Source organism: Lampetra planeri, chromosome 3 (assembly GCF_965212315.1).
Source record: "Lampetra planeri chromosome 3, kcLamPlan1.2.h2, whole genome shotgun sequence".
Lineage (NCBI taxonomy): Eukaryota > Metazoa > Chordata > Hyperoartia > Petromyzontiformes > Petromyzontidae > Lampetra > Lampetra planeri.
Window position 1 is genome coordinate 11249996 of NC_136109.1, and position 15013 is coordinate 11265008.

The 15013-nt window shown below is 54.2% G+C and overlaps 1 protein-coding gene across 1 annotated transcript; it reads right to left on the reverse strand.

Moving 5' to 3' along the window:
• Nucleotides 1–1680: 1680 nt before the first annotated feature.
• LOC144737763 (S-methyl-5'-thioadenosine phosphorylase-like) lies at nt 1681–14729 on the reverse strand. Its single transcript, XM_078620627.1, has 7 exons — nt 14641–14729; nt 8081–8167; nt 6288–6514; nt 5513–5615; nt 4667–4906; nt 3386–3508; nt 1681–1937 (listed from the first exon to the last, which is right to left on the reverse strand). The coding sequence occupies exons 1-7, from the start codon at nt 14653–14655 to the stop codon at nt 1899–1901; spliced, it is 834 nt and encodes a 277-aa protein (XP_078476753.1). The 5' UTR covers nt 14656–14729; the 3' UTR covers nt 1681–1898.
• Between the last annotated feature and the right edge of the window lie 284 nt (nt 14730–15013).

A 15013-nucleotide genomic window follows, 5' to 3' on the forward strand; every position in this document is an offset into this window, starting at 1 on the left:
GTCCCTGTATCGGAAGGCTACAGACATGCAGTGTTGGCCATAACATGGGGGGGTGGGGGGAGGAGGGTGGAGTCCCCTACCCACCTCCCCCCCCCCCTAGGTCGACTCAGCCCAAAAGATTACCGCGGTGTAGGCAGCGAGGAGAAACACGCGCAGAGCTGGGCCCTGCACAAACGGGCAGCATGCTACCACCACCACAACCGCCCCCACCACCGCCCCCACCACCACCACAACCGCCCCCACCACCGCCCCCACCGCCACCACAACCGCCCCCACAACCGCCCCCACCGCCACCACAACCGCCCCCACCGCCACCACAACCGCCCCCACCACCACCACAACCGCCCCCACCACAACCGCCCCCACCACCACCACAAACGCCCCCACCACCACCACAACCGCCCCCACCACCACCACCACCGCCCCCACCACCACAACCGCCCCCACCACCACCACCACAACCGCCCCCACCACCACCACAAACGCCCCCACCACCACCACAAACGCCCCCACCACCACAACCGCCCCCACCACCACCACCGCCCCCACCACCACCACAACCGCCCCCACCACCACCACCACAACCGCCCCCACCACCACCACAACCGCCCCCACCACCACAACCGCCACCACCACCACCACAACCGCCCCCACCACCACCACTGCCCCCACCACCACCACAACCGCCCCCACCACCACCACAACCGCCCCCACCACAACCGCCCCCACCACCACCACAAACGCCCCCACCACCACCACAACCGCCCCCACCACCACCACCACCGCCCCCACCACCACAACCGCCCCCACCACCACCACCACAACCGCCCCCACCACCACCACAAACGCCCCCACCACCACCACAAACGCCCCCACCACCACAACCGCCCCCACCACCACCACCGCCCCCACCACCACCACAACCGCCCCCACCACCACCACCACAACCGCCCCCACCACCACCACAACCGCCCCCACCACCACAACCGCCACCACCACCACCACAACCGCCCCCACCACCACCACTGCCCCCACCACCACCACAACCGCCCTCACCACCACCACAACCGCCCCCACCACCACCACAACCGCCCCCACCACCACCACAACCGCCCCCACCACCACCACAACCGCCCCCACCACCACCACAACCGCCCCCACCACCACCGCCCTCCCGTCCCCACTCCGCCACTGACGGGCGCGGTGAAGTATGGCCAATAACGCCCTTCGCGATCGACGCGTGGCATCGCAAGGCCTGCATCCAGCAGCGGGTTAAGAGCGTTGCATTTTTTTAGAAACGAGATAACAGCGCTCGCCTCAATGTGCACCGAAACAAAAAAAACTATCAAATCGAGAGGCTTCGAGTCTTTTAACCCTCTCAACACCACGTCCGAGACGTCCGCAAAGTTCGCAGGGTTGTGTGTCACGTGCTAGCGGGTTTGGCATTAAATTAATATTCATAGTAGTAGTAGTCGCAGCAGGAGCCGTGCCCGTTGTTCTCATAAAGACGTCGCTACTCACCCGCAGAGAACCGCAGCGGCACGACCGCCGCCACTCTACGATAGCCGGCGCCAAAATCAGTGCCACGCCCGTACACCCCTTCCCGCCCGGCACGGCCCTTCCTTGCGTGAGCCCTCGGTACTAGCGCCTCCTTCCTTCGCGACCCACCGATGAAGTCGATTTAACATTTTTGATTTTCGTTTATTTTTTCCCCGACGACGTTCGACGCGCGTCAACATCGGAGGAGCGACGTGAAAGGGTGAAATCTTTTCGGCGGCATCGAGGAATTCAATTTGACCCTGAGAACAACGTGCAGTGGTGGGGGGGGGGGGGGGGGGGAAAGCCTGGGAGGATCCCGGTCATCTTTCGTGCAATGGTGTACAGGCCACGATGTTGCTTCAGTGATTGGGCAGCATGACCGAGGCTTCGGCGCTATCCTGCAGAAAGGGGGCACGGGGCGGTGGGTGGAGAGAACAAGAGATTCGGGACAAACGTCGCCAAATTGTTTATGGTCCACGAACAACATTTCCATGAGATTTAAACGAAGCAAATTTTTTTTTTTCCCCGATTTAAAGCTTTCGTGACTGCAGGGATTCATCTTCTTGGTTCTTTCGGTAAAGTCGCGTAGAAGGGAAATAATAAAATAATAAAAATAAAACATCATAAAATAATTCTCACGACGTTTCGGCCACAACGCAAGCAGCCGTCCTCAGGTGAAGAACAGGTCTGTCGGGAAGACAGCGTCTGAATGAAACAGCCCAGGATTGGAGCGTATAAATATGCTAAATTCATCTTGATATGCAAATTATTTTGTCAAGGCCCTCTTCTTCCCCCTCCAACCCAGCTTAAATATACGCTCCAATCTTGATGGTGTTTCATTCTTCACCTGAGGACGGCTGCTTGCGTTGTGGCCGAAACGTCGTGAGAATTATTTTATTATGTTTTATTATTTTATTACTTCCCTTCTACGTAAACTTTACCGAAAGAACCAAGAAGACATTTTTTTTTTCTTTACCATTAGTAAGGTCCCACTGAGCTGGGTAGCTCTTTTTCGGAAGCGACCCTGACCGTCACAACCACGTGGGCTCTTCTTCATCATCATCATCACGTGGAAATTTACAGGTAGGAACAACAGGTTCCACACTGACCACCAGGGATTATTTGTCTGTCTGTCTGTCTGTCGTGCATATCCGGAATTCCGCCCACCCATGCACCTCCCCACCGAACACCGAGCTACGCCGCGATTGGTTGACGATGTCGGGGAGGGTGGGTGGGGGGGAAGGGTCAACACGCCCACTCATCCAACTGCCCCCCCCCCCCCTGAACGCCGCGCTGTCCAACCAAGTTCTTACCTGCCCACTCCGAAGGAACGTGTTATAGTAGCAGCCAAATACTCTTAAGACGCGCAATGTCGATTCTAAATGAGGCGGGGGAATAAACACCGGAGGACCGGGAGAAATTTCCACGCGACCACGGGGAGAGAGACAAACTCCAGATATACAGCAGCAGCAGCAGGCGTCGGGGGTCGGTATCGAACCCAAGATCTCCTGCACACCAGGCGAGGTGGTCAACATCTCGCTACGGGGACCCGTTTGCGACCCTGGTGCGGCCGGGCACGGGTAGACCGTGAGTCACTGGTGAGTCCCCGTTTGTCACTCATTTCCCAACGTCTTGTCTCTTCTCACGATTCAAGTTCCTAGAATCAACCCACCCGCGCCTGCAACATGGCTTCATCCCAGAGGTCGCAATCGGATACCCGTACCCGATACCCGGCCGGGTACGGGTAGCCGGGTATCGGGTAGGGTACGGGTACCCGTTTGCGACCCTGGTGCGGCCGGGTACGGGTAAGGAATCAAAACCCGATTGCGACCTCTGGGCCACGTACCTTGAGCTCCTGCAGGGTCCGGCTCCAGTCCTGGGCCGCGATGTAGGGCACCACGTTCACCAGCAGGCTGGTCACCTTCGCCGCGTTCTGCCGGAACGTCGCCATCACCTTCTCCACGCTCACCTGCGGTGCGGGCGGGCGGGCGGACGCGCGCCGACGGCGGTTAAAAGTTTCGGCATCGCCGCCGACGACGCCGGCGTGGTCGCGAGCTGCTGCCGTGTACAGCAGCAGCAGCAGCAGCGACCGAAGCCGTAGTCTTCTCTTCCGAATCGCCGAGGCCTACGTGAAAACTATGTGCGATGAATGCGTCCAGTGGAGGAGGGCCGTTGCTCAGAAACGTCTCCTATTATGTTACGGTGGCGAGGAGATGTTGACTACCTCGCCTGGTGTGCAGGAGGTTGTGGGTACGATCCCGACCCTGACGTCTGCACGTCTCTCTCTCACTCATCATCATCACGGTGGCTAGGAGATGTTAGCTACCTCGCCTGGTATACAAGAGGTCGTGGGTTCGATCCCGACCCTGACGTCTGCATCTCTCTCTCTCATCATCATCACGGTGGCTAGGAGATGTGGACTACCTCGCCTGGTATACAGGAGGTCGTGAGTACGATCCCGACCCTGACGTCTGCGTGTCTCTCTCTCATCATCATCACGGTGGCGAGGAGATGTTAACCACCTCGCCTGGTGTACAGGAGGTCGTGGGTTCGATCCCTGTACGCCAGTCGAGGTAGTTAACATCTCGCCGCAGTTTAGAGTGGGTGGGCGAGCGCGAGTGATTGCGGAGTGCTTCGAGGTGTTGACATTGTGTCTGCCGGCCGAGTCGGCCCTTGGGAAGAAAATCATGCTTTACTTGGGCGAAACAAACTTCAGATTCCGTTACCGTCCCATCTCTTTCGCAAGCACCCCCCCCACCCACTCAGACGCTCACAGTCTCTGCCACCACCAGTACCCCCCCACCCCACGCCCCCACCCACCCCACGCCCCCACCCACCCCACGCCCCCACCCACCCCACGCCCCCACCCACCCCACGCCCCCACCCACCCCACGCCCCCACCCACCCCACGCCCCCACCCACCCCACGCCCCCACCCACCCCCCCACCCACCCCACGCCCCCACCCACCCCCCCACCCACCCCACGCCCCCACCCACCCCACGCCCCCACCCACCCCACGCCCCCACCCACCCCACGCTCCCACCCACCCCACACCCACTCCACCCCCCACCCACCCCACGCCCCGCCAACCCCCCCCCCCCCCCCGGTGCCGCCCGCCGCCCGCACCGGCTCGTCGCTGTCCCTCCAGCAGTCGTAGTCGGTGACCATGGCGACGGCGGCGTAGGGCAGCGCCAGCTCGCGCGCCAGCACGCACTCGGGCACGCTCGTCATGTTCACGACGTGCGCCCCCCAGGCGCCGAACAGGCGGCTCTCGGCGCGGCTCGAGAAACGGGGCCCCTCGATGGTGACCACCGTCCCGGCCACGTGCGCCCGTACGCCCAGCTCGCGCGCGCACGCCGCCAGGGCCTGCGCCGTGCGTGGTGGGGGGGGGGGGTGGGGGGGTGGGGCGGACGGGGGGGGTAAGAATCGCTGCGTCAGTGCCGTGTAGCAGCGGCGGCGGCGGCGGCAACGACGACCGCCGTGGACACGGACCACCACAGCTTGGGTAACGCCGCGGGTCACAATAGCGCGTCGCAATAGCGGGTCGCAATAGCGGGTCGCAATAGCGCGTCGCAATAGCGGGTCGCAATAGCGGGTCGCAATAGCGCGTCGCAATAGCGGGTCGCAATAGCGGGTCACAATAGCGCGTCGCAATAGCGCGTCGCAATAGCGGGTCGCAATAGCGCGTCGCAATAGCGCGTCGCAATAGCGTGTCGCAAAAGCGTGTCGCAAAAGCGTGTCGCAATAGCGGGTCTCAATAGTGCGTCGCAATAGCGGGTCGCAATAGCGGGTCTCAATAGCGTGTCACAATAGCGCGTCGCAATAGCGGGTCTCAATAGCGCGTCGCAATAGCGGGTCGCAATAGCGTGTCGCAGCGAGCTTATTATTTTTTTTAATCTCCTGGTTAAGTGACGACGTCGCGACGCTCGTGCCAGGCGACGTGCACGTCGAGGCTGTCGGCCGCGGCGTCACCTGGCGCAGGCGCGGGCAGAACGGCTCGGCGATGGGGATGTGGCACACGCCGGGAGGGCCGCCCCCCGCCCCGTCGTAGAAGGTCTGCTCCCGCTTCGTCGTCCTGAGCAACGGCGGCGGCGGCGAGGATGACAATAAACGACCGTGATGACAACGACAACAACCAACGACGAGGATGACAACAACAAACAATAACAAACAACAACAACAACAACCAACCGACGACGACCACCGCCGTCCCCGGGGGCCAACCAACCAGCACGAGCGAGCCGGTCACGTGACCAAACCACCTGCCGCCTCTCCCCCGCAACTGCGTGACCACCACGCGCCGCCCCCCCCCCTCCCCCTCTTGCTCCTCCACAACGCGACGCGCGTCTGCACGTGACGTTGAACTTCTCCCGCACCGCGCGTGGCCGACCGTGCTAACAAAAACAGGCCCCTGCGGGTTGGGCTGGTAGGAACGAATAACCAAAGAATAGAAACATAATGTATTATTACACTTGTTTAGCCAGGAAAGCCTCACTGAGTGTAGGGTCCTGCCAAGTGTTTGCAGTAGGGGGCGATGTTGCTACACCTAATCGGACGTCGGACGGACGATATAATCCCTTCGTTCCTACCAGTAAAATAGTTCTTATCGGAGTTGCAGGGAGCACCGATGAAGGATTCACTCCGCACCTCCCGTGCCGGCGTTGTCGCGAGCCGGGCTGCCGGGCCCCTGCCCGGCGCCGGCAGCCCGGCGTTGCCGGCGTAAAATGGCCACCGGCCAGCCGCGTACCGGTCGATGAACTGGTCGAGGAAAACGAGGTCGCCGGGCCGGATGTCCTCGCGGAGCGAGCCGCAGGCCGTGGTGGCGAGGAGGTGCGTGGCGCCCGCGGCGCGCAGGGCCCACAGGTTGGCGCGGTAGTTGACGCGCGACGGCGCCAGCGAGTGGCCGCGTCCGTGGCGGCCGAGGAGCAGGCACGGCACGGGCCCCACGCGGCCCGAGATGATCACATCGGACGGCTGAGAAGAGGGGAGGGGGGGTGTGAGCCGGACAACGACGTGGGGAGAGACATTGCAGTGTGTGTAGATTGCTTACTAGTACAGCACTCCGGCGGTGTGTTGGAGAGTAAACCCACTACATTTACAATTGGGGCGCGTCAAGTTTTGAACGTGATAATTGGTTCTTTACCCTTCTATCTGGCAACAAAACTGACACCTTTTTACAAGGAGTCATGTTTGCATAGACCGCAATACCTGCAGTCATAATACAAACAAAACAACATAACTCTGATAAAAAAAGTGTCAGTTTTGTTGCCAGATAGAAGGGTAAAGAACCAATTATCATATTTTTACTGGCAAATGAGGTTCCCATAGTGTAGATGCTTGCCCCGAGCTCTCATACTCCGATGGTGCATTGTCGTTGAGTTGTGCGCCTTTTGGCGTCATCTGGTCCAACCCATGTGAGACTAGGCTCTAAGGAAAGCTGTCTCGGGTGTGGATCAATCAACTTTAAGGACAGTGCACATTATCAGAGTTATGTTCTTTGTTTGTATTATGACTGCAGGTATTGCGGTCTGTGCAAACATGACTCCTTGTAAAAAGGTGTCAGTTTTGTTGCCAGATAGAAGGGTAAAGAACCAATTATCATATTTTTACTGGCAAATGAGGTTCCCATAGTGTAGAAGTTTTGAACGGTTCGTCGCAACCGTGGGGTTCTTACGGGAGGCGTTAAAAGTTTACGATGTCACCGTTAACCGAGGGACTATTGCATATAGCTCAAGTGGGCCTTACCTGGTCAATAAATAAACAAGTAAACCCGTAAAAACAAAGTTTTTCACTCTAAATCCTTTATATGCGTGACGGCTAGAGTCCTCTCGTCCTCTGGCTTGAGATGGCTGCCACCTATGGGTCAGATGATTGTCTGCCACTATTAAGCAATTGGTAATTAAATATTTAATTTGTTTTCCCTAAACAGTGTAACATTTTGGAAAAAAAATTTCACGAAAATTCATTGTCACACACAACGAGTCTGTGTGGAAAATGTCAGCTCGATTGGATCACAGGAAGTGGGTTAAAAAACGAGCGAAAGATTTGCACGGTCCTAAGCAAGCAAGCAAGCGAACTTAATATAAAGGATTTAAAATATATTCGCCTGTGGAGGACGCGGGGATCGATCCCACGACCTTTGGCATGGGAAGCGAGGGCGCTACCAACTGCGCTACTCCGCCACGGCCTGTGGAGGGGTTACGCTCTGGGCTCTTACACTCTGACGTTCAGCCAAAGCCATGAATGCGTTCTATTTGAATATATGTAAAATATTTTTTTTTTGCCTAAAAAGTGTAAAATTTTGGGAATTTTTTTTCACGAATAATAATTGTCTGGCACAACGAGTCTGTGTGCAAAATGTGAGCTCGATTGGATCACGGGAAGTGGGTTAAAAAACGACCGAAAGATTTGCACGGTCCTAAGCAAGCAAGCACGCAAGCAAGCAAGCACGCAAACTTAATATAAAGGATTTAAAAAGTTAAACCGTTAATGTCTCCCCGTTGTTGTTGTTGTTTGTTGTTATTGTTGTAGCGCCCGTACCTTCCCATAGGGAGTGTCCACGTGGATCTCCTGCCGGTCCTCCAGAATGTCGGGGTCATCCAGACCCGTGCCCCCGATGATCCCAATCTGTCCGGGGGGGATGGTGGCGGCAAGGGAACGGGGGGGGGGGAGACAGGGGTCAGAGTTACAAGATGAACACATTTCACGTTCCGAGACGCCCTGAAAGCTTCAGTGGCGGGGGGTGGGGGTCCCCGTTCACCGCCGAATCTCGGTATCGAGCGAGCAGGTTCGGCGTTAAATGTTGATTCGGAGAGAGACGGAGGAGTAACGGCCCGTTGTCGTTACGAAGACGCCGTTACTCAGCCGTAGAGAAGCGCCAAAACCTGTGCCAGGCGCGCCCCTCCCCTCCGTGTGGCATTGCGGGAGCCTCAGTTCGTCTTCAGGGTCAAAAAGTTATCTTGTTTTTAAGTTTTCCTTCTGATTCCGTTGCGATGACGTACGGACACGTCATCGCAAGCCCTTTCCCGTGGATAATATTGACAACAGGTTTTTTTTGGGTTTAGATTGCGATGACGCGACGGTAAAAGGGTTCGAGTTGATCTCCTGTTTAAAACCAGGCTCAGGACGTGAGAGACCGAGTGAGGAGGAGGAGGTTTTACACGAGGCAGGCTTTCGCGACCAACATCATCCCCAGTAGAGGTTTTGCGGGTGCGATCGCGTAAATATACATTATTGCCTTAAGGCTTTCGCGACTGCAGGAATTCATATTATTGGGTCTTTCGGTAAAGTCACGTGGATAGGTTCAAAGATGACGTGACTTTACCGAAAGACCCAAGAAAATAAAAACACAACGTTGTGTCGTTAAACCCGCCGCCGCCGCCACCACCCGACACAGCCAATCAGCAAGAGGGGGGGGGGGGCGGGGCTTTGAGTCACGTGCACAAAACGCGGCCAATTCGTTACCGGTAACAGCGCTCACCGGGTGAGAGGTTGGAAAGCGAAACCCACAACGACATGGACCACGGCGGGGAGGTGAGTCTCGTTCGCGAGAGCGACCCGGGGTCGCGGGAGACGCGACGCGGGCCAAATAAGAATGCCGCGGAAACGAAACCGGAGTAATGCGAGTCGACACGTGACCCACGCACCACCTCCCGTCCAGCGGCACCCATGTGAAAACATCCAAGGTTATATATATATGTATGTTTTACGATGTACGTTTCAAATCAGAATATTTATTTATCCTGGGAGGAATCTGACGAGCTAAAATTAACCCGTAAAAACAAAGTTTTTCACTATAAATCCTTTATATGCGTGGCATCGGTTTTATTTTATTATTCATTTCTGCTTTTTCTTGAGTAAGAGTTTCATTTTTATCACATTGGTATTTTAAATTAAATATGAAAAAAAAAATTTTCCTAAAAAGTGGAAAATTTTGGAATTTTTTTCACGAAAATAAATTGTCACGCACAACGAGTCTGTGTGCAAAATGTCAGCTCGATTGGATCACGGGAAGGGGGTTAAAAAACGACCGAAAGATTTGCACGGTCGTACGCGCGCAAGCAAGCAAGCAAGTGAACTTAATATAAAGGATTTAATAAAAGCACTTCTTCCCCCCCCCAACAACACCCAGTTCGGTTTCGCAGATGTAAATCGATTGATTACCCCAAATAAAATCGGGAATACAGATTCCCACGATTTGCAAATGGGGTGAGACCTAACCTGGGTGGAGGGGGGCTAGGAGACTGGTGTGCTACGGAATTCCCAAAAAAAAAAATTTGGCTCTTCTTGTTATTTTGGTTGCAAGAAGCCCTCTGGCCGAGATCAATGCTCATTTGTAAATCGTACAGGACTCGTGTGCGAGCTCTGGGGCCCACACTGCGTGTTCTAAATGGTCATGTCAGAAGGCACCGGGGTCTACACATCAGGAAACTATTTTATTTTTAGTTTATTTGACCAGGTAAGGCCGTACCGAACTGCTACATAGCTGATAATTGTTTTTTTACCCTTCTATCTGGCAACTGTGGTTGTGTGGATTTTTTCTCCGGGTTCTCTGTGTGTTTAGAGTATTTTGGCTGCTGCTATACATTTCCACACGGTGATGATGAAGCCACTTCGTCGAGATCTCATTTGCGATGGTCAGGGTCGCTTCTGACGAAGAGCTACGTACCACAATTGGAACCTCATTTGCCAGTAAAAAAATATGATAATTGTTTTTTTACCCTTCTATCTGGCAACAAAACTGACACCTTCTTTACAAGGAGTCATGTTTGCATACACCACAATACCTGCAGTCATAATGCAAACAAAAAACATAACTCTGATAATGTATGCATAACTCTGATAATATATGCAGGACAGTGCATACATTATCAGAGTTATGTTTTTTGTTTGCATTATGACTGCAGGTATTGTGGTGTATGCAAACATGACTCCTTGTAAAGAAGGTGTCAGTTTTGTTGCCAGATAGAAGGGTAAAAAAACAATTATCATATTTTTTTACTGGCAAATGAGGTTCCAATGGTGGTACGTAGCTCTTCGTCAGAAGCGACCCTGACCATCGCAAATGAGATCTCGACGAAGTGGCTTCATCATCACCGTGTGGAAATGTATAGCAGCAGCCAAAATACTCTAAACACACAGAGAACCCGGAGAAAAAATCCACACAACCACAGGGAGAAAGCGAGAGAGCCATTCAAACTCCACATATACAGCAGGCGTCAGGGTTGGGATCGAACCCACGACCTCCTGTACACCAGGCGAGGTAGTTAACATCTCCTAGCCACCGTGATGATGATGAGAGAGACACGCAAACTCCAAATATACAGCAGCAGGCGTCAGGGTTGGGATCGAACCCACGACCTCCTGTATACCAGGCGAGGTAGTTAACATCTCCTAGCCACCGTGATGATGATGAGAGAGACACGCAAACTCCAAATATACAGCAGCAGGCGTCGTCAGGGTCGGGATCGAACCCACGACCTCCTGTACACCAGGCGAGGTAGTTAACATCTCCTAGCCACCGTGATGATGATGAGAGAGACACGCAAACTCCAAATATACAGCAGCAGGCGTCGTCAGGGTCGGGATCGAACCCACGACCTCCTGTACACCAGGCGAGGTAGTTAACATCTCCTAGCCAAAATCAACTCTTGCATGGTTTCAAGCGCTGGGGAGGCTACGTTGTCTGGAGGCTCAGAATGGCCATGTCAGAGACAACTTCTTAACCCGGCAACCTTTGAGAACGCGGGTTCAACCCCCCCCCCCCCAATATTCAAATATGCTCAAAATGTCCCCCCCAATATATTGCTATAAACAATATTTAAAAAAAAAAGTGTCTATGCTATGTAAATAAAAATAATTTGCTAAACCTTGGCCACAATATCTGGACTCGTCTTCATATAAAAATGCATAGAGTTCCTTTTATACGGTTGTGGTTATGGTTATACTTTATAAATCCCTAATCTCTGCCATTACATGAAAGAAAAGCAAAAAAAAAGTTAAAACAGAGCAGTGTAATACAATACACTATTAGACATTATTGTCAAAAATAGATAAAAAGTCCATCCCACGTGTCAGTGAATTTTTTTAATATTTTAGGCAGGGAATGAGTTTTTAAATGTAGTTTTTTTTTCTGGGGGGGGGGGGGCCCTAGCCCCCCTGGGAGATTTGGCCCTCCCCAATGTTCGCGACGGCCTTGGTTCAATCAGACCTCCGGTCTCTCCATCTCTCGCTCCCACTCGATGGGTTCCTGACGGATGCGGTTCAGCATCACTCGTACGAGAGGAGACGGAGCGATGAAATACAACAGAAAATATAATAACAAGTAAACCCGTAAAAACAAAGTTTTTCACTATAAATCCTTCATATGCGTGGCATCGGGGCGGCTAGAGTCCTCTCGTCCTCTGGCTTGAGATGGCTGCCACCTATGGGTCAAATGATTGTCTGGCAGCATTAAACAATTGGTAATTAAATATTTAAATTTTTTCCCCGAAACAGTGTAAAATTTAGGAAATTTTTTTTCACGAAAATGCATTGTCACGCACAACGAGTCTGTGTGCAAAATGTCAGCTCGATTGGATCACGGGAAGTGGGTTAAAAAAACGACCGAAAGATTTGCACGGTCGTAAGCAAGCAAGCGAACTTAATATAAAGGATTTAATAATCATAATCCGCGAGGAAGAGCTTGGAAGCTCATCGGATTTCTCCAGGATAAGAATACGGACTCTGATCGTGGGCAGGCGACGGATGGGATGTATCGATAACATCGCAAAGGTTGGGCTGCTGGGTTGACCCCTCGTGGGGTCGGCTGCTGGGTTGACCCCTCGTGGGGTCGGCTGCTGGGTGACCCCTCGTGGGGTCGGCTGCTGGGTTGACCCCTCGTGGGGTCGGCTGCTGGGTTGACCCCTCGTGGGGTCGGCTGCTGGGTTGACCCCTCGTGGGGTCGGCTGCTGGGTGACCCCTCGTGGGGTCGGCTGCTGGGTTGACCCCTCGTGGGGTCGGCTGCTGGTTGACCCCTCGTGGGGTCGGCTGCTGGGTTGACCCCTCGTGGGGTCGGCTGCTGGGTTGACCCCTCGTGGGGTCGGCTGCTGGGTTGACCCCTCGTGGGGTCGGCTGCTGGGTTGACCCCTCGTGGGGTCGGCTGCTGGGTTGACCCCTCGTGGGGTCGGCTGCTGGGTTGACCCCTCGTGGGGTCGGCTGCTGGGTTGACCCCTCGTGGGGTCGGCTGCTGGGTTGACCCCTCGTGGGGTCGGCTGCTGGGTTGACCCCTCGTGGGGTCGGCTGCTGGTTGACCCCTCGTGGGGTCGGCTGCTGGGTTGACCCCTCGTGGGGTCGGTTGCTGGGTTGACCCCTCGTGGGGTCGGCTGCTGGGTTGACCCCTCGTGGGGTTTAGGGGTGGTGCCTTCGTGTCCAGCAGTGGATAGAGATCGTGGCTGGATGATGATGACGACGACGATGATTATGAAGATGATGAAGATGACGACGACGAAGATGATGACGATGATGATGATGATGAAGAAGATGATGAAGAAGATGATGACGATGATGATGAAGAAGATGATGACGATGATGATGAAGAAGATGATGAAGAAGATGATGAAGATGACGACGACGAAGATGATGACGATGATGATGATGATGACGATGATGATGAAGAAGATGATGACGATGACGAAGATGATGACGATGATGATGAAGAAGATGATGACGATGATGATGAAGAAGATGATGACGATGATGACGACGATGATGAAGATGATGACGAACAGAGCCGCTCTTCGGATTTGGAGAGTAGAACCGCGCCGCGTTCCGGCAACGAACACGTGCGTTACTGTACAGAGACAAAGGTCCCCCGTGTAGCCTCTAGCAGACTGTAGGGGCAAGTGCTGCTAGCGAGCAGCACTTATGAAGGAGACAAAGCTTCCCCGTGTAGCCTCTAGCAGACTGTAAGGGCAAGTGCTGTTAGCGAGCAGCACTTATGAAGGAGACAAAGCTTCCCCGTGTAGCCTCTAGCAGACTGTAGGGGCAAGTGCTGTTAGCGAGCAGCACTTATGAAGGAGACAAAGATCCCCCGCGTAGCCTCTAGCAGACTGTAGGGGCAAGTGCTGTTAGCGAGCACCTATAAAGGCCGGCACGGCACACGAGGGGGGTGGGTGGCCAGCACCATGCCCGGCCGCCTTTGTCTCCCCAGTGGCGATGTTTACTACACACCGCACAAGGTACTCATTTGAGGCCGAGTCGACCTAGGGGAGACCCAGGAACGGTTCAGATAATCGTCACTGGTGGTGTTGACCGTGAGCGGGAATCGTAGCGCTAACCACTGCACCACCGCTCCCCTTAGGCCACGACACACAAAGACACTCACACACGGACACACACACAGACACACAAAGACACTCACAGACACACACAGACAAAGATAAAAGATCCCCCGTATAGCCTCGACAGACTGTAGGAGCAAGTGCTGTTAGCGAGCACCTATAAAGGCCTACACACACAGACACACATTCACACACACAAAGACACACACAGACACTCACACACAGGCACTCACACACAAAGACATTCACACACAGACACTCACACACACACACACAAGACACACACACACAAACACACAGACACTCACACACACACAAAGACACACACAAACACACACACACAGACACTCACACAAAGACACACACAAACACACACACACAGACACTCACACAAAGACACACACAAACACACTCACACACACAGACACTCACACAAAGACACTCACACACACACAGACACTCACACACACACAAAGAACACACACACACAAAGACACAACCACACAAAGACACACACACAAACACACACACTCACAAAGACACACACTCACAAAGACACACTCACAAAGACACAACAACAACCACCACCATCATCATCATCAGCCATGATTGATCCACTGCTGGATTGAAGTTTCCGACGCAACCGCCCGTTGCGATGTAACTAACAACAACAAACAAACAACAACAACAGCAACAACAGTCGAAGGGGCGGCGGGTGAGAGACGCCTTCGTTGACTAATTCAGGTCGTCGTCATCGTCGATCGAACACGGGTCGTTTACCTTCACGGCAGCCATAGCGGGTTCGAACACGCGCGCAAACACCGCCCCCCGCCCCCCCCCCGCTAATGTCAAAGGCCGCGATGGTTTCGTCCAAACGGATTTAAGCCACGCCCCCAACCCCACAATCCCCCCCCCCCCTTCTGAGTTGACTTTCCCACAGTTGGACTCGCCCAGCCGCGCGCTGTGCTTTATAGATGGGGGAGGGGGAGGGATGTACCACTGTGAACTGTGGGGGAGGGGGGGGGTTGGGTTAATCCATTAGAAATGTTTGTACAGGTATGAACGATCTTCTTGGTTCTTTCGGTAAAGTCACGTAGAAGGGAAGTAATAGAATAATAAAAATAAAACATGATAAAATAATTATCAGAATAAA

Excerpts from the sequence above, each read along its gene's own strand:
- LOC144737763 (XM_078620627.1), bottom strand. Across the intron at positions 3,509-4,666 it reads GGAGGGACAGCGACGAGCCG|GTGAGCGTGGAGAAGGTGAT; the intron begins GTGCGGGCGGCG and ends CCCGCACCGCAG. Across the intron at positions 1,938-3,385 it reads GGACCCTGCAGGAGCTCAAG|GATAGCGCCGAAGCCTCGGT; the intron begins GTACGTGGCCCA and ends CCCTTTCTGCAG.